The 25,715-nt window shown below is 41.5% G+C and overlaps 1 protein-coding gene across 6 annotated transcripts in view; it reads left to right on the plus strand.

Annotated features, from left to right (window-relative positions):
- The window catches only part of RAD51B (RAD51 paralog B), a 561,771-nt gene that overhangs the window by 530,037 nt on the left and 6,019 nt on the right, over positions 1-25,715 (plus strand). Inside the window, exons 10-12 of one of the 6 annotated variants that reach the window (XR_013440743.1) lie at positions 21,656-21,734; positions 22,227-22,364; positions 25,408-25,449. Coding sequence is in view for 5 of the 6 variants with exons in the window: in XM_078053834.1 (XP_077909960.1) it covers positions 21,656-21,734; positions 25,408-25,553 (225 nt within the window). In the remaining variant the exon portion in view is untranslated. Of the gene's footprint in view, positions 1-17,442; positions 17,714-21,655; positions 21,735-22,226; positions 25,555-25,715 lie in introns of those variants that run through there. The other 5 variants (XM_078053834.1, XM_078053837.1, XM_078053836.1 and 2 more) reach the window with 5 other exon arrangements.

Consider the following 25,715-nt stretch of genomic DNA (forward strand, 5'->3'; position numbering starts at 1 on the left):
AGGTCATCATTTAAAGCCCTGAGTCCACCTGTGCCTCAGGTCAGTTACCCCTGAACATTCCAATTATATAAGCGGGTAACTTTCCTTTTTCGTTTAGTCTCAGTTGCATTTCTGTGACTTACAACAGAAAGAGTACTGAATAATATACACACTGGATGCTCATAGTTATGTACAAATGTGAGGGCAGAAAAATTCTACTAATGAGAAACTTTATTATTAAATTGGTGTTTATGTCCTCCCGTTAGGTAGAGGCCAGTTATGATTACTCAGGTTCACCTTCCTCCTTTCTAGATGATTCCATTCTTTGCTTTTTCTCTTCCTCCTTTTATGTTTGCTCTTTCCTTGGTTTTCTTTTGTCCTTTTCATTATTCACCTCTACTAAAAGCATGAAACTTTTATTAAACAGCTTTCCTTGTTTATAAGTCTCTTTGAAAAGGTTCAGATGAAGAGTAAGTTAAAAATAATGACTTAAAAGCAATTAAAAAATCATTTCAGGGTTTTAGTTAGTCGTGGCTTCTTTGCCACATATTAAGCTTTATGGAAGTCCTTGATGTCATTTCTTCCATGGCAAAAATACAACTTTTTCTGGTTTAGTCTCACTTAATCATTAATGATGGGCTGTAAAATATTCTTTCCAGTTCAAAAGTGGCATCAAATAAGTAACTGAGATGACATTAGTAATAATTTGGGAAATGTGGTCATTTAGCAAGCTGGCATTTACCGAACATGTACCATGTACTGGACTAGGCTCTGGAAAAAGCCAAGGCGAATAAAACATAGTTTCAAAATCTAGCTGGATCGGCAAGCCTAGGAACCACTGACCACAGTGTAGTGTGATGAGCAGGAAGATAGTAAAAACATTTCACAGCTAGTTCTGCACAGGAAGGGACCTGGCAGAGCGGATGCCAAGCTTTGGGAGAAGTGAGTTCTGGAGTCACCCCCTCATACTGTGCCTTAGTTTCTGGGTCATGTAGGAGGGTGCTGGGCCGGTGAAGCAATGGGGTCCTTGAGGACCGTAGGAACAGTAACTGTCTGCCAGATGGCATGGCATTATTTCAGTATTTTGACAACTGGAATGGGCTGAGTAAGCTTGGTGGTCATTTGATAATCAAGGCCTCGTAATGGAGGCGAAGAGAGGGGTGACTTTACATAGAGGAGGTGACTTTTAAGCGGGGCTCTAACATAGTTCATTCAGAGGAGAGAGAACAGCCCCTGTAAAGTAAAGGTGTGCCTGACGTGTTTAATTGGCAGAATCAGGTTGAGTGATCAGGAGGGAGAGGGGAGAGGAGAGACTGGAGCAATGAGTTGGCTCAGGTTGGGAAGGACCCACAAAAGAGTTTAAAAAGAAAAGTAGAGACTAGGGAGCCAAGCATGGCTTTCAAGAGGCTAAGATTGTGGTGGTCTGGGGGTAAGGACTGTTGGGTTGTATGCAGGGGTCTTGCTTGTCTGACAGAGAGAGAAAACTCACTTTAAGATTATGTAGCTATATGAGCCATATACTCTACCAGGATACCTCTAATCTGGAAAAGCAAGAAGAACAGGCATTTAAGCCCCGAAAGCCTTGGACTGTTGTTTGTCCTGGAGCAAGGAGCTGGGAAGTGAGTATTTTTCAGTGTGTGTCATCTTCCGGATTCCTGAGGCCTTCTGGGTTACTTCAAAGCTGGCTGTTTAGCTTCTTATGAGCGGGGACCTCATCATATCCATCTTTGTTTTCCCTAATGTCTAGCCCAGTACCTGGGACATAGGAGATTCTCAGTAAATATTTGTTGAATTAGTATAACATTAAATAAGTCATTCAGCGCTAAGTAACCGTTGCTTATACTTACTATAAATATAATGGCCTTATATAATTACAAAGTGTGTCTGCCCTTTTTAGGTCCTCTATTTTCATTGTGGCATGATCTGCTTTCAGTGGCATTCAGCTAGAGCCCCTGCCTGCTCAACAGAAAACTTCTGGCAACAATGAATTGCATATCCAGGGTAGTTTGCTGCCTGAGTACGGCAGAGCACTCACCCTCTCTTTAACTTGACTTTTCCTGCCTATACAGGAGACAGGATGCTTCTGTTTATTTATTCAGAGATGGGAAACATAAAAGTAATGTATACTTGTGGAGAAATAATCAAGCAATATAGAGTAATACAGAGTAGGAGGGAAAATCCTCTAGAGGTATATAATCTTCTAGACTTTTTCTATGCGTATATGAAAATAAGTGTGTGCTCATAATATCTAATGTTCTATAACTTGCTTTCCAGATCTTCCTTACATCATGGATAATCTTGCCGTGTAAATATAGTTACTAATCTTTTTTCATCTCAGCATAGTATTCTATGGTGTAGATATAACAGAAATGTGGTCAAGAGGATGACATTAAAATGAATGAAATATTGTGTTTCTTAAACTCAAAATATGTTACGTGTTTTGGTTTGTAATTATTTAAAGAAACAAATAACTTTGATCCAAGCTAAAGAAGTACTAATCAATAGTTTCACTTCAGAAATAGCTGATTTAAGTCTATTATTATCGTAGACATGCTTTGCTTCATTGTTAACCTTGTCTAACCCCTTCTACCTGGAAACCCCAAAGAGCATAGCCAACATTATACAAATAATCCATAAAAGTTGTTCTGTACTAGGCTGGACTTAATGGATCTTTAAATATAGTTGTTGTTTTTAAATGTCTTTTAATAAGGCCCGCCTTAATTGGTGCTCTTTATTGATCCTGATTTTAAAGGGGAATATGGCTCAGAATGTCTCACCCAATAATCCAAGCTCAGAACAATGAGATTCCTTTAGGCCCATCCGCCTATCCATCCCCAAGATCACACTCCCTCATCATGTGACTTCTGAGTCTGAGATTCTATAGCTGGGCGCCACAGAACTGAGGTCTCCCTGCTCGGCTCTTGAGTTGCTGAACCTGGCTTTTGTTTCTGTTTTTTGCTTCCGTTCTCTTTTGTCACCTTTCTTTCTCTTTGGTATCTCAGTTTTTACAGAGCCGTGGCTGGCTCCCCTAGGGATGAACCTGCAGTGTCATTAGGGTGGTTACCTCTAATTCGTTCCTCCTTGTTGGGTTAGAACTCTGCCTGAGCACTAAGAAAATTCTTCAGTGTGTGGGCTCTTGTCTCTGTGAAAAAAGCTTTTGTCCTGTAGTCATTAGGCAGAGCTCTAGTTTACTTCTAAAACATGATTAAATCCTTGGGAAGGAGGGGGAAAAGTGGAGGGTTGTTATTTAAGATGGGTACCCTGAGGGAACAAAGGAGAGGCTTTTCACATTGTTGTGCATCCTAATTGGGCCAAGCCAAGGTTGCTGTGTGTCATTCCAGAAAACAGTTCCCTGCCTGGTGGGAGGACAGGAGCAGAGGGGTGACAGATTGAAGCTGACATTGGAAGGCGTGGGACCAGAGTTCAGGACTTTTTAAGGCCACATCTTCTGGACTTGTCTCCTCTCCAACCTCTAAAGGGCCCCAGGGGAGAGAAGAGAGCTTGGACCCCTACACTCTGCTCTGTAGTTTCTGACATAAAGAGTTTCCCTCACCCAGAATTGCTGGGAAGGGGCTGGTTTGCTTTATTCCACATAACTCTATATTGCGTGAATTATTTATAGTGAACATGTGTTATTTATATAATCAGAAGAACATAAAACTATATTCATAGTGCAGGGAGGGGTAAAGAAAGAGAAAGCCAATTTCTTAATGGGACTGGCAAATGGTCCCATAGCACAGTCAGGTCAACATTGAGAGTAAAAAAGTGCTAGTGGGATTATGATACTTTAAAAGGCCCCTGAAAATTCTGAGCAGGGCTAATCCTTAGCATGGTAACAAAAAGGGAAGACTTTAACATCCCCCCCACCTCCTTCCTTTGGGGGCTCAGTGCCAGGCCGTGCTGCACCCCGCAAAGGGCCCTGGCCAGACTTCTCATCCCAGGGAACATCTTATGTTGGTCAATTTTCTGACCTCTTTCATGGTCAATATTCATCTGTATTCGAGCTTCAAGGTCCAGCCTTTCAGGTAAGATTACCTACTGACTCCTTCTGGAGAATGTGCTCTGCCTGATGGTACATTTTGTGTTAACCAGGGAGGCTGCCTGAAGACACAGATTTGGTCCAAATATATGGTTCTGTTGAGAATTTCAGACCCTAACAAGTCAATGAGAGGGGGAAGATTGTGACTAGGGACCCTCTGTCACCCCTCAAATCAGACCCCATAAGTGGCTGCCTGATGGGCTCCCTTGTTCTTGGGCTTCTATAAATAAAAGTTCTAGGCATGGGAAGCCAGACACTCCCCTATATTGATCAGTAGACTTGCTTGACCTGTACCTCAGTTTCCTCATTGGTTAAATGGGGATAATAATAGGATTTACCTCATAAGGTTGATATGAGGATTACATGTCTTACCCGCAGTGCCTGGCACATAGCAAGAGCTTAATTAATAAATGTTAGCTCCTGTCACTATTATTACCCCAAGTCCACCAAGAGTCCTGATGTTTGAAGTAAGCTCCAAATGGAAACCTGGTGGGTTCCCAAAGAAATAGGACAGTTTTTTAACTCCAGGTTTCTATCAAGCTCTTCTTACCAAGTTCTTTCTAAAGTCCTTCTCCTGCAGATCCCCATTTCTTGAATTATTTCAGTCTGTGAGCCTGTTTCTATGGACTCAAGATACCTTAATTCTTCAACAATACTTGAAAAATTAGTTACTGTATATTTATATATAATGTAAAATTTAGACACAGTCACAGTAAAAATATTAAAAATACAGCAATTAACTGACAGATCCCCAGTTACGTGCTGACAACACCAAAGAGAGTTGCTGTATAAAGTTCCAGCTCTCCGCCATCTTACTAAGCTTGTTGCAAAGACTAGTTCAAACTAGATTTAGTTGAAGCCCTAAAGGAAAGGATGGGAATGATATTCTGCTGTCTCTCTGTTACACTCTCAAACTCATTGGCAATCCTGTCTTGTTTCCTCCTTGTCCTCTGCCCTTTTTTCTACTGGGGGAGGGCTTTAGGGAAATAGTAAGAATGCTGCATTAACAGAGGGAATTAATTTGACCATGCTCTGAAGCAAGAGTGTGTTTATTTCCCACTAGCAATAGTTTCTCCACCCATCAGAACAGAGCCAGGGATGTGGTACATTACACAAACCAGTCCCACTTGACCAGCTGTTTTTGGATATGTCAAGCCCAGAGTTCAGCCTCTTTACATAGAAACATGTTGCCTTCCTCGAATCAATTCCTGCGAGACCAAAGAAAATCCCGTGTGGCCCAAGCATGATGTAACAGGGATGTGTGCTTCGGAATTCAAGACACACCCTCGGAGTTCCTGGCATCCTTTTACCATAATAGTCACACAGCCACAGCGTTACTTCTGTGACCTTTGCAGGCCAGAGCTGCCTTACCTTGGCTGTCTTTCTGAGCAGGCCTGGACAAGAAGATGCCGCTCTGCTTCCTACAGGCCTGTGGACAGTGCTGGGAAGCCAGGCCTGACTTGCTGCATGTTCAGAGAGCTTAGTGTTTATAGCTGGACAGACCTCCTGTGCATCTTTTTTTTTTTCCTGGTCATGTTTATACTCCTGATTTAGGGTAGAGAAAGGGAATAGGTCTTTGTCCCTTGAAATTGCATGTAACAGTATTTGGTTGCTTTAGTCGAGCTAGATTAAAATTTCCAAATTTAGATAACAATGAAACCAGCTCATACTTATTTTTGATTTTTTTTAAGTTAAAAACGATGTTTAAATATGATATTTGATGGCCATTAACTTACTAGGGGTCCAACCAGTTCTTACTTCTTCCTTTAGCAGCACCCAATGGTAATATTAACAATTTCAGTAATGGTTAGAAATCTCATTTGAAGCCTCAGCGTACAGTGCTACAGCCTGTGTGTGAAATGATACTTTAGCCTTACACACACAAACACTCTCGTGTGGACGGCAAAGACAGGTAGATCATTGAGCTGACTGTCCTTCAAGACAGGGGCAGTCACTAATTTTCCTGTGTTTTTTTACCCCTTCCCCCACCATGGTGGAAAAAAACTAAAATTTCTTAGGTACTTATAAAGTACCACATTTTTCATTCATTTCCTTCATCTCGTTAATCTCTGCAATAAGCCCGTAAGGGTGGTTTTATTGTGCTCATTTTAGAGATAGGGAAGTGAGGCTTGGAGAAGCTAGGGTGCCCAAAATCATACAGCCAACATGTGAAGCCGTGATTGACTAAATTCAAAGCATTTTACATTTTGTAATGATGATCATACTTGGCCCCAAGCCGTATTTTTTTAGCCTCCCGGGAGAATGATTTGAGGATAGTTAAAAATTAAAGGCTTTTTTTTAAAAAAGATTTTATTTATTTACTTGACAAAGAGAGAGAGAGAGCACAAACAGTGGGAGCAGCAGAGGGAGAGGGAGAAGCAGGCTCTCCGCTGAGCAGGGAGCCCGATGTGGGACTCAATCCCAGGACCCTGGGACCATAACCTGAGTCAAAGGCAGACGTTTAACGACTGAGCCACCCAGGCACCCCAAGGATAATTAAAAATTATATTGAGCACCCTTGAGGGGAGCTTTTTGGTGCATATAGTACTTATACGTATGGTGTGTGTTTGTGTGTGTGTGTAACTGACCCTCAAATCTAATATTATGATGATGCCACCAAATCACTACCTGTTTGGAGATAGAACTAAAGCTTGCAAAGACAGCCTCCTCTTTAATGTGGAGGTTTAACCACTTATGTTTATCTCTACTCTTTCTCATGATCTATCTGAAATTATTTCAGTTTAATAATAATAAAAAAAATATTAACCCAAAAGGGCAAAGACATTGAGAATCATTTTGAGACATCGACAGATTTCAACAAAGTATTGGAAGACAGGAAGTGATAGAAGATTGACAGGACATAACAGAGGAAACTGCAAACCAAAGTGCCTTCAATGTAGTGTAACAGTAGAACACAAGAGGTTTTCTCAGGACTTGGAAGCACCAGATATCACAGAAGGTAGAGAAGATGACAAGAGATTGGTTGAAAATTGTATATGAGATAGTTGGACACCCCCCCCCTTTGTCACCCTGGACAGCCAGGTGATAAATCTCTCCAACACAGGTTGGGGGCCAAAATTTATCCTTGGAAAAAATGAATTTGAGAAATTTCAGGCTTGGGACTCCAAACAAAGCAGAGGATATGGGGAGGCATGTGGCTAAACGGGATTATACCTGCCAAATGGTGAATCTTTCTCTGTCGTGCTTCTAGAATGTGGGAACTAGACAAGAGATTGGAGAACTCTTTTCTTTAAATACCAGTCCACCTCTGAGAAGGCATCTGTGTGTATTGACATTGATCTCTCTAAACCACCAGTTAACAAATGTTGTCCATATACGTAGTATTTCTAATAATATTTTTAGAATAAAATATATTTTACATTATGTAATTTAAATATGACTGAACAAGCAAGGATCATTTGGAAATGCCTCCCCCATCAAAAAGAGAATAAAACAGAAAAAAAAGAAAAAATTCCATGAGGAATTAGAGCTAATGCAAAATTCAGAAGAAAAAAAAAGTAAACTACGTAATTAATCTCAGAGAATTAAAGAATTAACAAGAATAGGATGTGCTGAATTAGAAATAGAGGACAAGAAAGAGCTCCTGGAAATTAAAAATATGGTAGCCAACATAAATTCATTTAAAGGGTAGAAGATAATACCAAATGATATTATTTGCTATTTCAAAGTATGTATAAGCACTAAGTTCATTAAAAACAAAACAGGGGCACTTGGGTGGCTCAGTCAGTTAAGCGTCTGACTCCAGATTTCAGCTCAGGTCGTGATCTCAGGGTCCTGGGATCTGCCCTGCATCAGGCTTGGTCCTCAGCGGGGAGTCTGCTTGAGGATTCCCTCTCTCCCTCTCCCTTTGCCCCTCCCCCCACTCACACACTGTCTCTCAAATAAATAAATAAATAAATCTTTTAAAAAAACCCAATCATCTAAAACTGTGAAAATATTTAAAACAGAAAAAGAATAGGGGGAGATAACATATGAATATTCATTCAATCAGGATGTCTAAAATTGTGCCTTGAGAGAATCAGTATACAAAATGACAGAGTATGGCACTCAAAATGTCTGCACTTCCACAAAGCAAGAAGAACATTGACAAAAACTGTCAAAATCAACTTTTTCAGAACTCTGGAAATTAACTAGAGCTTGTAACAATTTGAGGAGTGTTTATTCAAGAAAAGCAGAAGAATCCTGATAAGAACAGCAGCATTTGTGGCATTTTAACTTTCCTTAATCCCATCCTCCTCCTCCCCAGCTCTGCAGTAATCTTGAAAGCTGACCATCTTCCAACTACAATAACTTTGTAAGCCAGCAGCCTAACAGCCACTGGAAGAGGCAGAACAGGTTTCCAGCTCCCCAAAAGCCCCATCTGAGAGAATTGTCACCATTTGACCTGTCTGACAACTCACTGAAAGCTCCATTCTCAGGGCTTGTCTTTTTTGACCTGCCTCAGAGCTTGGTCTGTGTGAACAGCCCTACCCACAGGGAATTTGTTGAAGATAATCAGTGACAGTTACTTACCATCATGACTGTCTAAGGTTCCATTACCACGTAGAGGCTGACCAAAAAAAAAAAAAAAAAAAAAAAGAAAAAAATAATTGGGATATGAGATGTCCACAGGGAGCTTTGTAAATGTCCTACATATACTGGGAACCTGGAAGGCCACACAAATGCACAGGGCTTTGCTCATGCCCAGGAAGGACCCAAGAAGACCTTATGCTCTTACTTCTGGCTGACCTTAAGGCTCTATGCAAGCAAGAAGTAAAGGTTAAGACAAGAGTTTTAAACTGCTTGCTGGAGTGTTGAAGGCATGCGTCAACACACAGAGAGACCCTTGGCAAAGGTGGGGAGACTCACTGGTTCAAGGTATTTAGGGAATCTTTTTGATCATTAGCTATTCAATTATTAGTCATAAGTGATTTCATGTACAAAGGATCCTCAATAAAATTAGTTGGATGATTTCTCATCAGAAACCATAGAGGCCAGAAGGCAGGGGAATGACATATTCAAATTGCTGAAAGAAAGATTGTCTACCAAGTACTGTATATCTAGCAAAACTATCCTTCAAAAATGAGGATAAAGTAAAAAAAAAGAGGAAAAAATAAGACACTCTCAGAAATATAAAATCTGAGAATTTGTCGCTAGTATACCTGGCCTACAAGAAGTACTTAAAGGAGTTCTTCAGGCTGAAATGAAAAGACACTAGAGGGTAAGTCAGATCCGCATGAAAAAACAAAGAGCGTCAGTAAAGGTAAATACATAGGTAAATATAAGAGACAGTATGAATGTATTTTTTGGTAGTTCTTTTCTTTCCCTATCTGATTTGAAAGACAACTGCATAAAGCAATAAATATAAAACTATGTTGATAACATGCATAAAGATGTAATTTGTATAACAATAGTACAAAAGAAAGGAGGATAATGGAGCTATATTGGTGCAAAATTTTTGTAAATAATTGAAATTAAAGTGTTATCAGTCTGAACTAAAATGTTTAAAATTAAAATTTTAATAGCAATTCCCAGAGCAACCTATAAGAAAATAACTCAAAAATGTATAGTAAAAGGAATAAGAGAATTAAAATGGTATACTAGAAAAATATCTAACACAAAGAAGTCAGTAATGGAAAAATAGAGGAGCAAAATCCATAAGGCACACAGAAAAACGAATAGCAAAATGGCAGACATATCCTACCTTATCAATAATTATATTAAAAGTAAATGAACTAAATATTCCAATCCGAAGCAGAGATTGGCAGAATATTCCAATCAAAAGCAGAGATTGATAAATACATATATATATGTATGTATAAGTATATTATACAACAAAATCCTGTCTATGAGAGACACGCTTTAGAGTCAAAAACACAAATTGTTTGAAAGGATGGACAAATACATACCATGCAAATGGTGATATTGTGATTTAGATGACCCAAATATATTTCTCATATATATTTGGACTTCTTCCACAGTTCCTTGCTCACAGATCCCAAAACTTTTGGCATTTCCTGAGCAATAAGAGAAATGGAGCATCTTTTGTTATAATACTTAGTCTTTTGTCTCCAGTTCCTGAAAATGCTTCAGAGCCATAAAGGTGAAATAGTTGTCTTGTTATTCATGACAAGCCCTTTCCACCACAAATGGGTTTATGTTAATGAAGGTGACTTTTGCAAAGCACCTAAGGATGCAGTCTGGTTGCCAGGAAAACCAACCATGAATAGGGGGTTTGAACTTACAATTTCACACCCTGATATCCAGGGAGGGGAAATGGGGTAGAGGTTGAATCAATCACCAGTGGGCAATAAGTAATCATGCCTACATAATGATGCTTCTACAAAATCCAGAAGGAGGTGGTTTAGACAGCTTCCACATTGGGATCCAGAATACTTCCACATGCCACCATGCCAGGCCCCAAGTTCCACGAAGACAGAAGGTCCTTTGTTCAGGACCTTACCCTATACATCTCTTTAGATGGATGTTAATTAGTATCCTTTAATATACTTTGTAATCAGTAATTAGTAAGTAAATGGGTTTTTCTGATTTCTGTGAGTCATTCTAGCAAATTAATTGAACCCAAGGGGGAGGTCATGGGAACCTCTGACTTATAGCCAGTCAGTCAGAAGTATGGATAATAACCTGGACTTGCGATTGACATCCAGAGTTGGAGGGGTCATTGGAACCTCTGAAATGTGGCCAGTTTGTCAGAAGCACAGGTAACATGAGCTTGTGACTGGCATCTGAAGTGGAAGGCAGTCTTGTGGGACTAAGTCCTTTACGTGTGGAATCTGATTCTGTCTCCAGGTAGATAGTGTCAGCATTGAGTTGAATTCTTGGACACCCTGCTGGTGTCTGAGAATAGCTTCTTGGTGTGGGGAAGCCTCAACATACACATACATTGAAATTGGCTTCAGGAACCCTTTTACAAACAGTAACCCCAAAAGAGAGCTGGTTACCAGCATCAGACAAAATAGACTTTGAGACAAAAATTATTACTGGAGGTACTGGAGGGGCGCCTCGGTGGCTCAGTCAGTTAAGCATCTGCCTTCAGCTCAGGTTGTGGTCTCAGGGTCCTGGGATCGAGCCCCATATCTGGGCTTCCTGCTAAGGGGGGAGTCTGCTTCTCCTTCTCCCTCTGCCACTCTCTCTGCTCATGCTCTCTCTCTCTCTCTCTCTCTCAAATAAATAAAATCTTAAAAAAAAAATTATTACTGGAACCAAAAAGACTCTCTTTTTAAAAAGATTTTATTTATTTATTTAGAGAGTGCAAATGGGGAGAGGGGCTGACGGAGAGAGAGAATCTCCAGCAGACTCCACACTGAGAGTGGAGCCTGACACAGAGCTAAACCCCATGACCCTGAGATCATGACCTGAGCCAAAATCAAGTGTCAGGCACTTAACCAACTCTGCCACCCAGGTGCCCCCAAAAAGGACATTTTTAAAAAATATTTTATTTATTTATTTGACAGAGAGAGACACAGTGAGAGAGGGAACACAAGCAGGGGAGCGGGAGAGGGAGAAGCAGGCCTCCCGCGGAGCAGGGAGCCCGACACGGGGCCCAATCCCAGGACCCTGGGATCATGACCTGAGCCGAAGGCAGACACTTAACGACTGAGCCACCCAGGTGCCCCCAAAAAGGACATTTTAAAAGAATAAAAAAGTGAATCCATCAGGAGGACATAATAATAATAAACATATATGCATCTAACAACTGAACCCCAAAATACATGAAGTAAAAACTGACAGAATTGAGGGGGAGTAATAGACAATTCAACAACAGTACTTGGAGATTTAATACCCACTTTCAATAATAGATACAACAACTAGACAGAAGGTCAACAAGGAAGTAGAAGACCTGAGCAACACTATAAACCAACTAGACCTAATAGGCATTTGTAGAACATTCTACTCAATAATAGCAGATAACACATTCTTCTCAAATGTACATGGAACATTCTCGACAGACCGTATATTACACCACAAACTGAGCCTGAAGGAAACCATGTAAATGTCTCTAGTCACAGTGGAATAAAATTAGTAATCAATAATAGAAGAAAATGTGAGGAATTCTCAAATGTGTGCAAGTTAAGTGCATACTCACACACACTCCTAAATAAGCAATAAGTCAAAGAAAACATAACAAGGGAAATTAGAAAATACTTTGAGAAAGTGAGAACAAAAAAACACCAAAACTTATGGGATGCAGCTAAATCAGTGCTTGAAGGGAAATTTATAGCTTAAGTGTCTATATTAAAAAAGAATTTTATTGCATATAAGTAATACCTCAATAAAATTGGTATTTAATATAGAAAGAATGACCCATATTCTTTGACTGTATACATTTGTAAGCTATCTATAGATGTGTAGTTACTAAATTCTCTCTGATGTTAGTATAATTTGGGAAAAATCACTAACCCTTTCAAATCTCAAGTAAAATTCACTGGAAAAAAAAACCAACATGGTTTTTAAAATATATGAACAAGTATTAAGCATATAGTTAACTATATGCATGCCAAAGTATTTAGGGGAAAGTGCACTGATGTTTGCAATTGACTTTGAAATGCAACAACAACAAAAATATAACATGGGCTGATGGATGGATGGATAGATAAGCGATAAAAACAAGTATAATAAAATGTTAGTGGTAGAATCTACTTGATAGGTTTATGGGTACCTACTATAAAATTCTTTCAACTTTGCGCTATGTTTGAGAATTTTCATAATAAAATGTTGGGAAAAAAATAATAAACTCAAAATGCTACTCTGACCCTGAAGAATTACTATCATAATTTACTAAGTTAATATCCTATTGGTCTGAGGAAATTAATGTTTTCTTTAGGGAGCTAGCTTTTTTAGTTTATATACTTTGGGAACCTGATGTATTATAGATAAACATTTTTAAATAATCACCAGAGAGATGTTATAAAAGAGTATAGTGATACTCTATTGGGGAATAAGATCTTGTAGCCTCAGGGCCAAACTTTCTAGGAGAATCTTCTGAGTCTAGAATTATATTTCATTAGCAATTCAGATCAACTTAATCTCTGCCCCTAATTTCTGTGGGGAAAGTTGTGAAACAGGCCACATGTAGATAAATTAATAAGTTCATGCCTGCTCAAATATGGTTCATTTTTCCACCTTATCATTTTCCAGTACTATATTGCTTCTACAGATCTTTCTCCCCTATTTTGAGAAGGCAGTTTAGATGCCATTAAACTCATTCTCTACTCTCCCCTCATAATCTTGCAAAGCTGTTGGTACTGACACTTCAGCGTTCCGTGGAGAGTGATTTTCCAAGTGATGAAGCAGATTCTAATCAGTATATGATCCAGATGCGGACTGGGAGCTGGACCTCTGCCACCTTTCCCTCCAGCTCTCCTAACACAATGACTAGGGAATTCCTTTGAGGATCTCTGGGTATACTTCAAGTCCCCCTGGCCCTGTGGCCTCCTTCCAGCCACAGAAATCTTCCTGTCTGGAGCATTTCCGGCCCTTCTGTCCCTAGGCTTGGAGAGTTTAGCTCAACCTGAGGAAGAGACAGAAGACTTGAGGTTATCAAAAGCCTGTTGAATTATCTGTTGCAAGACTGACTGGCTTGTTTGCCTCCCTGGCTGTCTTCCTGGGCTTCAAAGCAGCTGAGAAAACAACCTTTTTCTAAGTCTTGGACAAGGAGGAAAATCCCTGGCATGAAGGATTTCTGTTGCAGACACTTGGCACAGCTAGAGGAAAGGTTTGTTTAGCTCAGCAATGGGTTTTATTAGCCCAGGCATCCAGTTGAAGTGAGATAATAGGGTCCCTGTTGAAGGACATTTCAGAGTCAGGAGGTTTCCTTCCTTGCTTCTCAGAAGGACCCTTGCATGCTGATGAAAGTATCAGATGCATTCAACAAGGACATCACTGCTGAATTCATCAACAACCACATAATCTTGCTGATCACAGAGGAGACTGAAGCAGGGTTAATTAAGTACCAAAATAGGAAATTGTGGATGGTTGTAAATTCATATTTCTCAGCTATCCCAATTGCTTCTCACCCCAGTTGTCTTGGCTCAACATATTACATTGTCTTTGGGCTCTAAATTTTGTAGCAGAGAGCAGGGATAGAAAGAAAGCCAGGCCTACCACCTGCCCCTACCAGAAGAATTTCTTCTGCTTATTCTTGTCCTCTGCCAGCTGGTTTTACTCTGCCCTTCACCCCCAACCAGTGTGAGATTTGGGGTAGTGGGTGGGAAGGGGAAGGAAATAGAAGAGAGGAAGGATTCATTAGCAGTGTTCAAGGAAGCCTGCCTGGCACAAGAATTAGAGAAGAGAAAGAGGAAGAATTGGTGCCAGATTACCCTCAGCACATGGCTGCTTATTCATGTCTACTTTCTTGAGCCATAAAGTCAAAACTCACTTTTTCCTAAAGTTGGGGCTGTATTGCAGGAACTCAGGTGAACTGCCAGGACCAGAACTCTATAAAAGCAGCCTCCAGGATAGTCTATACCCAAGGTTCCTGACATCTTTGTGCCTTCTGCTCCACATTGGCCTTCCTGACCACCCATGAAGGAGAAGGCCTGGTCTGGGTTGCTCCAGATGAGGGGACGGTCACACCTACACTTTAGAAGGACATAGGCACTATCCCTAGAAGGTGTCACCATACTGAAGGAGGCCTGAGGTTCCTATGGCCAGCACTTTCTGTTCTATGGCTCCTTTTCCACTTTCTGAGACTCTTAGAAGTGGGATCAGGCCAGGAAAAACATGTGATGCTATAGGAAGCTGAAACCAAAGACTTGACTTTGGACCTGCCCAAGCTGAGAATCTTGGCAGTGATTGACTGGGCAGGCTGCTCTTTTATATGGCATCTTCTAAGTCTCCCAACTCTGGGAAGAGGTGCCAACTAAGTCCTCAAAGTGGGTATGAGTCAGGGCTTCTGAAGGTCACCAGTGTGTGCATTTATTTGCTCCTCCATTGTTGGGTTTTATAATTGAGCTTCTATTATATATTTGGCACCATACTGGAGGTTGGTGGGACTAGGAGAAGCAGCAATGATGTTGACGGTCTCTACCTTCAAATACATGGCAGTGAGCCCAGGTAACATTAACTGTGGAACCGTGGAGAAAGCAGTAAGCGCTATTAGAGGTATAGATGAAGTGTGATGGGATTAGCGACAGATTACCTCAGGCTGGAGAAATTGGCATAAGCTTTCTGGGAGGGGTGGCGTTTGTATGGGGTTCAAGGAATAGGTAGGATTTGGACGTTCAGAAAAGAAGGGCAGGAACAAGACTGCCGGTGTGGAAGCTTGTGAACATTCAAGGCAACCTGCATGGATGCCCTATCCAGTTCCCTTCTTTGTCTTGAATTGTGCAATATCCATGCTGCAGGAAAAAATGCCTTTATTTGCTGTTATATATTCTGCCTCATTTGATGTATTATCCCTGAGAAGTAGACTGATCTGTGCATGACAAATTGGGGGCTACCATCTTGGTGGTTAAAAGTATGGACTATAGAACCAGCTGGCTTGGGCTGGAATCCTGACTTCAGCACTTATAAGTTGCCTACCTCAAAGGGTTGTTTTCTTCATCATCATCATCATCATCATCACCACCATCATCATCATTACTATGGGAACCACGGAAGCTCCCTCACCCACCCCATTCCTGTAGGTTTTTCCACTGTTTTAGATCCATTACTCTCCTTCAGGAGTCTTATATTAAAATGCAAACACTAGAAAGGGTAACACTGGAAGGTTTAAATCAGCTGTCACCTTAGAGCTAAAGAGAATCAGTTGACAATTTATTTGTTCAGAGCCAAACAGGCACCTGAAGGGACATAAAAGAAGGAGAATAGGGTCTGTAAGGGGAGGCTAGTGAGCTCCAAGGGCTGACTTCCCTTTCCACATCTTATTTAGAATACCTAGGCCTCTGTGTTTTCACATGTAAATTGGGAGAGACCTTCACACATACAGCACAGGGATAAAGTAAAGAACAGTGAGGAAAATACCCATCAATCATTTTAGGAGCCCACTTGGTACAAAGCACTGGATTGGGCCCTATAAAAGGAATGGGTGTGGGATCAAAGAACATGCCCCTGATCTTTGCAATCCCATCGAGAATTCAGAACATATACCTAAGAAGTAAACTGAGGTAAAAATAGATAGCAATCCTTTAGAAAATGCAAATTCACACAGTGCAAATTGAATCTGCTTGGCCCAACAATAAATGTTTACTGATGAATGGATTGAATGAATGAATGAGTGCTCAGGAAGGAGGAATTCGTGGTAGAATGTCAATGTGAGAAAAGCCCAAAGGCCTAAAGGCTTCCCTGTATTGTCTGTGTTCTGCCACCAGAATGTCAGCTCCATGAAAGCAAGGACCGTGTAAGTCTCACCCCCTGCTATATCCCCTGCATCTAGAACAGTGCCTAGCACAAAGGAAAGTGCCCAGTAAATATTTGTGGGTTGAATAAGTACATGGATAGATGGGTGGGTGGCACGAGTAGTGGAAATTATGTCCAGATAGTAGTGGGATTTGGGACCCAGCACACCTATACCTTAAGTATTCCTCCAAAGACTTTTAAAATATTGATGACCACTTTCCTTGCAAGAATAGGTGAAGAAAGGAGAAAATATATTCATTAGAGTATAAAGCTGAACTAGTCTGATATGAAGGAAACATTCAAGAAAAAACAACCTGGCTATTTGCAGGGGGGATAACAGCTCACAATATCACACACCTGCCTTGTGGGGCCTTGGGCTTTCTGAGCCACTGTGTCTGCACTCATTCTTGCCCAACTACATATTTCTGTGAACCCTCAGAGGATTCTAAAACCAACTTCACACACTGCACACAGGGTTGAGTATGAAAAAAACTTTTCACTAGGGCCCTGGAGTTTTATTAAGCAGTCAGACCCTCCCTGTAGGTCATTATTGAAGAAGGTGGAATGATACTTGACAACAGCACAAGTCAGACAATGATTAGAACATCCCAAATTTATGGGATGACTGAACATCTAAAACAGAACAGCCCAAACCATCTACTAGGGAAGGTTGTTTGCTTTAGAAAAGGATAATTTATAGTTTGAAAGGCAGAAAGGCACAAGGGCATGGGGTATTCATTCAAGTGTTCAAAAGGGAAGATTCTGTATGTGTCACAAAGATACATGGCAAACATCACCTTTTCTCTGAAATGTGTTGGGCTAGAAAATGAATTTACACTTCCCCTCTCTACTATGTAACACTACAGAATCTTCATGTCAGAAAACTCATATAAAAAAAAAGAAATAAAATCCATATTAAAAGCCATATGCACCTTCACCCCAGACCTCTTAACATCATGTTTGCGTTGAAGTGTTTGTGGTCATGGGTTGCTTTGCGTGTTTAACCACTTGATGGTTCTCCTCCAGTTGTTCTCTTATTTGTCGGTTTCCCCTTTGGAATTTAGGCTGCGATCCAAACATGCTGCACCCAGTATGGTTTGCTGAATGAGAAGAAAAGGACCATCACTTCTCTTGTTCCAGATACTGCGTCTGCACTGAAACAACCTGAGACCACACTAGATTTTTGTGAACCACATCCCACAACCAACTCACACTGAACTGTAGTTAACTAGCACTCCTAATCCATTTTCTGAATGTTTAATCTCATGTCCCCCATTCTGTAACCAGTAGTTGGTCCTCTGTCCTCAAGGACAAGGCCTTACACATGTTTCAATAAAATTTCATTCTAAAATATTTGTAGGATTTGTCCCAACCTTCTAACTAAACTGAGATTTGTTTTGATATTATGATCTAATCCAATATAAAACTTTTTTTTAGATTTAATTTATTTACTTGAGAGAGAGAGCTCGTGCTAGCATGAGCAGGGGAGTGGATGGTGGGGAGAGGCAGAGGGAGAAGCCAGCTCCCTGCTGAGCAGGCACCCCAACACGGGGCTCTATCCCAGACCCTGGGATCAGGACCAGAGCTGAAGGCAGATGTTTAACTGACTGGGCCACCCAACACCTCTCAATTTTTTGTCTTCTGTTACCATATTCAGCATCCCATTAATGTGTTTAATTACATGATCCACAAGTCTAAATGTCACCTTTTTTTAAGGTCTTCTCTTAGTACTCTATTTAAAATTGACCCTTTTCTCTGATCTTTCTCTGCCTTTTTTCCCTCCACAGCATGCATAATCATCTAATATACCATATATTCTACCTATTTGTTTTGTTTATTATCTTTTTCTTCCTTTAGAATATAAGCTCCCTTAGAGTGGCAATTTTTGTTAGTTCTGTTCTCTGGCGGATCCCATATTTGTTGTATGGGTACGGTTGATTACATCATTGTCTTTATCCAGGTCAGTAAGAATGTTGAACATTGACAGGACCAAGGCTAGAATCCAGTACATTCTACTAGAGGTTGCTGTTGATCTTCTTGTCACTTCCAGATCTACTTAATGGTATTAGCATCCAGCCCAACATGTCTTCCCTTTATCCAGAAGGATATTGAGAATTTGTTACATTTTTTGCTGAAAATCAGATATTTCATGTTGGTGGTAGCTCTCTCATCTATTAATCTGGCAATTCTTTCCAAAAAAAGGAAGTGGGATTCATCTGACATAACTGATCACTTCCTCTTTCTAACTGCATACAAACCATCCTTTTGATAACCCATTTTAAACCCTACACAGGAAGAACAGGACATTAATCAATGACCTGCCCAAACCCAGTGATTCCCTGGAAGGGAGGTCCTTCCAGGTGTGAAGTCCCTCCAGGTGAGGCCCTCCTGGCTTTATTCACAGTGAGCATTGTGCTTGCTGGGAGTGGAAGCATTCAAATGATGGAGGCAGCCCCACTGAGCTAGAGGCTTAGGCTTAGATCCCATTTGTTGTATTACACTGGAATATCACATCCTTTGTTTTCCTGAGTCTCAGATTTTGCAGTCTATCAAGTAAAAATGGTAATATAATTTTCAAAAATATAGTGTGATACTTTATTGATTATTATTTATTTATATCCTTTTGGTTTCATGTCCAATTGCTTCATGCAGACAATAAAGATCTGAGGTTTGGGATATGTTTAGTTTATTTCTATTGCTCTTTGATCTAAAGGATTTATATTTCTTTTCTCCATTTCCTTTTTTCCCATTCTTTCTGACACAGCTGTGGTTGAGGCCCTTGTCATCTCATCCCTGAATTATCACAGTAGCATTCTAATGGGCTCCAGGACTCCTGTCTCTTGCTTCTTCATCTTAGATTCTTCAGTCAGGCTAATTTCCTGGAAGCCAGCTGCTCAAAATGTGGTCTGTGGAGTAGTATCAGCATCTCCTCAGAGCTTGCTAGAAATGCAGATTCTCAGGCCCCACTCAAAATCTACTGAATGAGAAACTGCATGTCAACAAGATCTGTAGGTGATTCATACTCACATTGAAGTTTGGGAAGCACTATCCTCTCTTCTGTTATGCCATTCTCCTACCAAGGGGCATCCATAAACTTCACATTGAACCATCCCTAAACTATTTCTGTCAGAAAGGTTCCATCTAATTTTCAGGGGAGATGTTTTTGACATGAAGATGCAAATGCCCACCTATACCATCTACTCATTGGTTCTGAGAATGATGAGCAAGTTTATCTAGATAACTTTGGAGCAGTAGTAAAAATTATTGAGAGTTAACTTGAGTTGAATCCTTCCAGTAAAAGTAAAGTATTTTTGTTTTTGATGAGTGAAAATCAAGGGAAGCACTTGGGAGCATATGTGATGAGTTGTTTGGAAATGTTTTTGTGAGTTTGACCCCGTGACAGGAATTTTATATATTTAATTTAATCCTCACAATAATCCCATTTAGGTGGATGTTGTTATACCCATTTTACATGTGAGGAAATGGAGAATCCAAAAGGTTAGGTTGTGCAGAGCCACAGTATTGGTTAGAATTCAGGCTATATACACCATAGTAACAAAAACAGTGGGAACTCAGTGGTTCAGGAAAGTGGCTCTATCTTGAGATGGGCAGATGACCCCAGGTGGGAAGTGCGGATGCTTTATGAGGTTACCCCACTTCCTTCTCCCGTGTTGCTTCATCATCTCCCAGGATGTCCACCTCCATGGGGTTGAAGCTGGTCCCTGCCCTTGGGAAGAGGGAAAGGGAAAGCGGAGAGCACATAATTTTTTAATGAAAACGTAAGTTTTCAAAATATTGGAAGTGCTACCTGTCACTTGTACTCACGGTCTGTCAGTCAAAGCTTGGTCACATGGCCACACCCAGTTGCAAAAGAGGCAAAGAAATGTTGAAACCTGGGGAGTTATTAACTAAAAAGAAGAAGGGAGATTGGCTATGAGGGGAAAATCGCAGGCCTTGCCATAGGCACCAAGCTGATTAGTGGAAGAGCCGAGATTCAAACTCTATGACTACAACCTGTGATCTTTCCACCACATTATACCACCATTTCTCATAGTTGACAGTCAGTAAATGTTTGTTGAACTGAGATAAATTGAGATATTACACATAAGCCTTCTGGTTATTTGAAAGTACTTCTTCCTTCTCTCTTGCCTCCCTGATTACCTAAGTGGCTCTGTGCTAAATTGTCACTATCTTTGACAATGTTACTTTTTAAAGCAGGAAACTGATTTTCATCTTCCTTCAAGAGACTTGTTATAATAAAATAATTCACCAGTCCTTAGAGCTACTGTGGAACCATATGAAGTATGGTAATCGTTGTTAATGGTAATCATTTTTTTAATGATCAAATAACTGTCCCTTTTAAAGGAGGTATTTTGTTAGGAGAATGCCACTGCTCAAAATAGTTTTGATATTGTGTGTTGGCTGGTATAGCAGTCAGCTCTTGCTCCAGTGATGCTTCAGGACAACCACACCCAAATCTCAGAGGTGTGCAGTAAGAAGCATTTAACCAATGGGTACATGGGTCTCCTGGGGGTCAGCTCTTTAGACTGGGGCCGGCTGGCCAGCACTGCTCCAGGTGTCTCTCATCCTCCTTCTGAGAGAGCAGGTTAGCGTGGACATGTTTTTCTCTGGCAGTTAGCGGAAACATATGAGCAAGTGAAGATATGAGAGGCTTCTCGAAGCCTTGGTAGAGAACCTATTAGGAAAGCAAGTTATATGGCCAAAACCATGGTCCAGGACCATGGGAAACACCTACACCTTAAGTAAGAGGAAATGTGGTCACGTGGCAAACGGTATGAATAGCCTTGGTGAAGAGTTGGGGCCAACAAAGCAAATTATCATGGCTTTGCTTTTACTGAGTTATTTTGAATATTTATAATGAGGGTAAATCTTTATCTTTTGAGGGTAGCTTTGAATTTCTTTTTAGCAAAATAGCTAAATTTCTAAGTAAGTTTAGAGAATCACTTTAGGTTTATCTTTGGGCAGAAAGGTAGCTGTTTAAGCATGTGACATAAAATAATGAAACATTTCTAGAAGAACCAGCTCAGGAATATGGCATTCAGTGGCAGAATAGTTGGGATAAATGTATAGCTTTCCAAAATGACCAGCTGATTGAAGGAATAACACTCATTTGGTTCTAAAATAATTTTTTAAAATAAACTTTATAGCTTGTAGTCACATGTCCCCACTTTGTCTCAAAATGGGAAGGGGAATGAATAGAGGGTCATCTCTGATATGCCCTTTGACCAGCCCTGGCAAAATATGCTTTGTGTGCAGATTCTCATCGCCAAGTCCCCTCTGGCTCCCTTCACCTCATTTGCCTACACCATCAAGAAGGAAGGCCTGGTTCTTCAAGGTAAGATCCTCGGATTAAACCATTTCTTTAAGCTGACTATGCTCAGTGCTGCCTATGGCTGGTGCGCTCCTGGTAGAAGCTACTTCGGGACAGAATCAAAGGCCAAGATGAATTTGCCAATGATATTTATCCTAATGAGATAAAAGAGATTGGCAGTTGTGGCAAGAACTTAACAGAAGGTGGAGGTAGGGCTGGGGGAGAACTGCTAAATTTCCTAACAGAGTGCAACAAAGACTGAGGGTTAAAGCACAGATCTAGGAACTGCCAACCCCCAGGCCTCTTCGCAGATCCTATGGAGTGAGGAAGTGGGCAGTAGGCCTCTGACACCAGTGTGGAGGACCTGACAAACCATCTGGTCTGGCCGCCTGTGGGGCACTTTGTCATGGCTCCGTGAGCACTACTTCCTTGGCCTCTTTCTGGTTACTCCATGTCCGGTCCCTTTACCCAAGTCCCAGCTGGGGACCAGGCCTTGCTGACCTGCTCTGGTGACAGGGGCCTGGGACTCAGAAGGAGTGGAGTTCTGACTCACCGTCGAGTGCCCCCACGCCACAACCTGGAACTCACTGATCTACAGGCCTGGTTCCCAATGCTGGATCTTCTGGTGATTGCAGAAAATAATGAACATGAGAGGTAAATTCGAACACCACTGAACTTAGCTCACAGAGCCAGATGTCCAAAGCTGCTTTGTAGGTTGAGAACGGTCCCCACAGAGGTGCTCAGATGCACATCTGTCCCCCACTGTCAGGCAGGAGGCCCTCCCCACAGAATGCACGGGTGAACATCTGGTCTGAAGCCCAGGGGAGCATATTGGCGTTGCTGTCGATGGGAGGAATATCTGCCCTTTAGGATTTTGTAAGTTGAGTGCTTTTCCCAGGTCTATGAAACAGGGAGAGCCCTTACAATGTTCCCATGGAGACACACTGCATTGCAGAGATCTAGCAGGAATTCTGTGGGGCAGGCCGGAGGGTTCATGCTTTGGACCGAGGAACAAGCTGCAGCCTTCCCTTTCCTTCCCCTTCTAAAACGCCTGCTTCTTAGTGGACCCGGAAAGCAGCTTGTTTGTTTGGTGCAGCTGAGCCCCACAGCAGGGACTCAGGTCCAGGGAAATTTGGGGTAAGAACTACTGACCTTTGGCTCTTAGCCTTTGACTTATGCTATCCAAGTTCCTTGGTAAATATTTTTTTTACAATTGCAAATATTGTTTTCTGACAAAGAAGCAGAGATTTTAAGACCAGATTAAGCAAAGCAAACAGCAGGCCCCTTTGTTACATACTCTCTAAGGGTGTATAACTAATAAGCAATCAGAAAGCTGAACTTTTATTTACCCAGGACACCGTGTGGCTTTTGGCTCTTCATTTTTAGAGGCTTTCTTAAAAGATTAGAAATCAACTAAGTAGCAAATTTAGATGAAGATTTTAAGAAATTCTATGGAAGACTACAAGGCAATTTCAGGAAGCAAAGAGGCGGTTCTGCCCAGATGGCTTGTGTTGAGAGCCTGATACCATGCCTCTCTCTTGATCCCTGGGCCTTTTGGTAAATAGCATTTCTAAGCCTGACCTAATCTTTTAGGATACTTTTAGGATAATATTTGTGGGAACAAGATTCACAGAGTTGCCTCTCTGGCACTCATTGCTACGATCGTGATTTGGACAGGAAATAGGAATTGTGGACAGAGAGTAGAGGCTAGAAGTGAAATGAATTGGTAGAGGTTAAATATCTGCAAAGACTATTAGAAAAAGCCAGAAAAAACAAAGGAGAAGGTGGATTACTAAAGGAGGCTGACCTACAGCTGTGTGTCCAGGAAAGAGAAAAATTCAGGAAAGTGTCCGATGATGCAGGAACCCCGACCAGTAAATAAAAATGTCTGGGAGGCCACAGTGCCTCACCTGGTTGCTTTTGAAGCTTTTTCTCGACCCCACTCCCCCAGCTACACCTCCCTCTGTAAGGTTTTCTGGGGCAGCAGAACCCTTCTGCCCCTAGCAGGAACGCCACTGAATACAAACCTCTGGGCACTCCCTCCCCAATAGCTGTGTGCTCCCAAGACTTTGGGAAAACAAAAAGGAGCTCTGAACCTGAGAAAGATGACGATCCCTCCTTTAGTGGAGAGACCCCGTGGATTTCTGTTCCAGCTCTGGTGTGATCTTGAGAAAAATCTCTTGTCACCCTAGTTTTGTCAGCTTGAAAATGACAATGTTGACCTTGATTCAGCACTTTGCAAACTGTGTTGCAACCCACTGGTGGGTCATGAAATGACATTAATGAGTCACAACCAGAATTTTTAAAAATCAAATAGAGGAGAATAGAAAATATCAGATTACATCACACGTATTGCACTGTTTCATGAAATATTTCTTGTGTGACAGTGTGTGTTCTTTATGAATTTGTGTATATACAGTGCAAAATGTTTTTCTTACTTGGACTGTAGTCATTGGCCTGGGTGACCTCTAAAGGCCTTAACCCTTCAGCTTATCTGATTCTCCTAGGAGATGGCGTACTTTTCATCACTTAGCTCAGCAGAGTTGTACCTTGAGATCTCCACACACCAGAATATAAAAGCTTATTTTTCCCCCCACTCTTACCAGATGACTGAGCTAAAAAAAACAAAACAAAACAAAACCCACCTACACAATTCCCCGGGTTTAAGGCAAAGAAACCTTTGATTCCTGGGTGATACCCTTGGAAAGATACCAACAGCCAAGGCCAAGAAGCTTTCCTTATGTGAGGGGTTGCTCTGGCAAGATAGCCCCAAGTTGGCATGGAGGTTGGTGGGTACCTAGTACTGAGGAATTGGGGGGTGGGGGAATGTAATCCATGTCTGAGGGGCAGAGAGACAGAGAGGGGAAGGGCTGGAAGAGGGAGGGCAGCTACCGACTACAAAAGAAACTGCCAGCCCAGCCCCTTGGGACTGGACATTCGGGATTTGTAATGGAGCCAGCCTGGAGTGGTAAGAAGAAACAATTCCTATAGGCTACCCTTTTTTCAGGGGGTTAGTGAATGTGGGTATGATCCCTCAGTGCCTTTTATCCCCTTAGCAAGTCCAAGACTCCTACCAGCCTGCTCACCAGGAGGTTTTATAATACCTGAAGTGCTCCTGTGTGCATAAGCAGAGGGTGGAAATAAAAGGTGAGCCAAAATTCGATTTCCCAGCTCCACAGGCCATTCCCCTCACAAGTTCTCAAGGATTAGGATGCTAAGAAGAGCCAGCAACTGGGGGCCTTATACCCTTCCTGCCCCTTTGTTCCCTGGGCTGGGAGGAACAATACGTCCGCAGGCCGGAGAGACTGAGGGGCCTGGTTAGAGATTTCTCAGGCTGCTTTTTGAAATACTTGAAGGAGCCAGTCCGTGCTATTGTTGTCGTAAAATAGAAAGCGGAACTATTTTCCTTTTGCAAAAAGAAAAAAAAAAAAAAGAGAGAGAGAGAGAAAGAAAGGGAAAGAGAGAGAGAAAGAAAAAAAGAAAGAAAAAAGAAAAGAAAGAAAGAAAGAAAGAAAGAAAGAGAAAGAAAGAAAGAAAGAAAAGAAAAGAAAGGAAAGGAAAAAAAGAAAAGAAAAGAAAAGAAAAAGTAAAAAGAAAACCCATCCTCCCGGCATTTTCAGGAAGCCGCCTGCTCAGGCCATTCCCATGGTAATGCTCTGCTGTTTGTGTTTTCTTTGTCTATCCTGCACTTGTCGAGATCGTGGCCTCATGGTTGGGCTCAACACCCTGGAAATACTTGGCCCCAAAGGAGTGGAAGCTCACAGCCACCAGCTTCCTGATGGTTCAGACTCTGAGACGGGCCAGGTCCCAGCAGAGGGAGAGACAGACCTTTTGTGCAACTGAGGTGGGAAAGGTGGAGGGTGTGGGGGTGGCTCCCATGAATCCTTTTCTCCTGCGCCCACTGGGTAGAAAAGCTGAGAGTTTTGGCCGGCTCAGAGTGAGGCTAAGGGGCGCGGGAACCTAGGGGAGAGGAAAAAGCAGGGGCTGGCCTTGGGAATCGGCCTT

This window comes from Halichoerus grypus, chromosome 8 (genome assembly GCF_964656455.1).
Source record: "Halichoerus grypus chromosome 8, mHalGry1.hap1.1, whole genome shotgun sequence".
Taxonomy (NCBI): Eukaryota; Metazoa; Chordata; class Mammalia; order Carnivora; family Phocidae; genus Halichoerus; species Halichoerus grypus.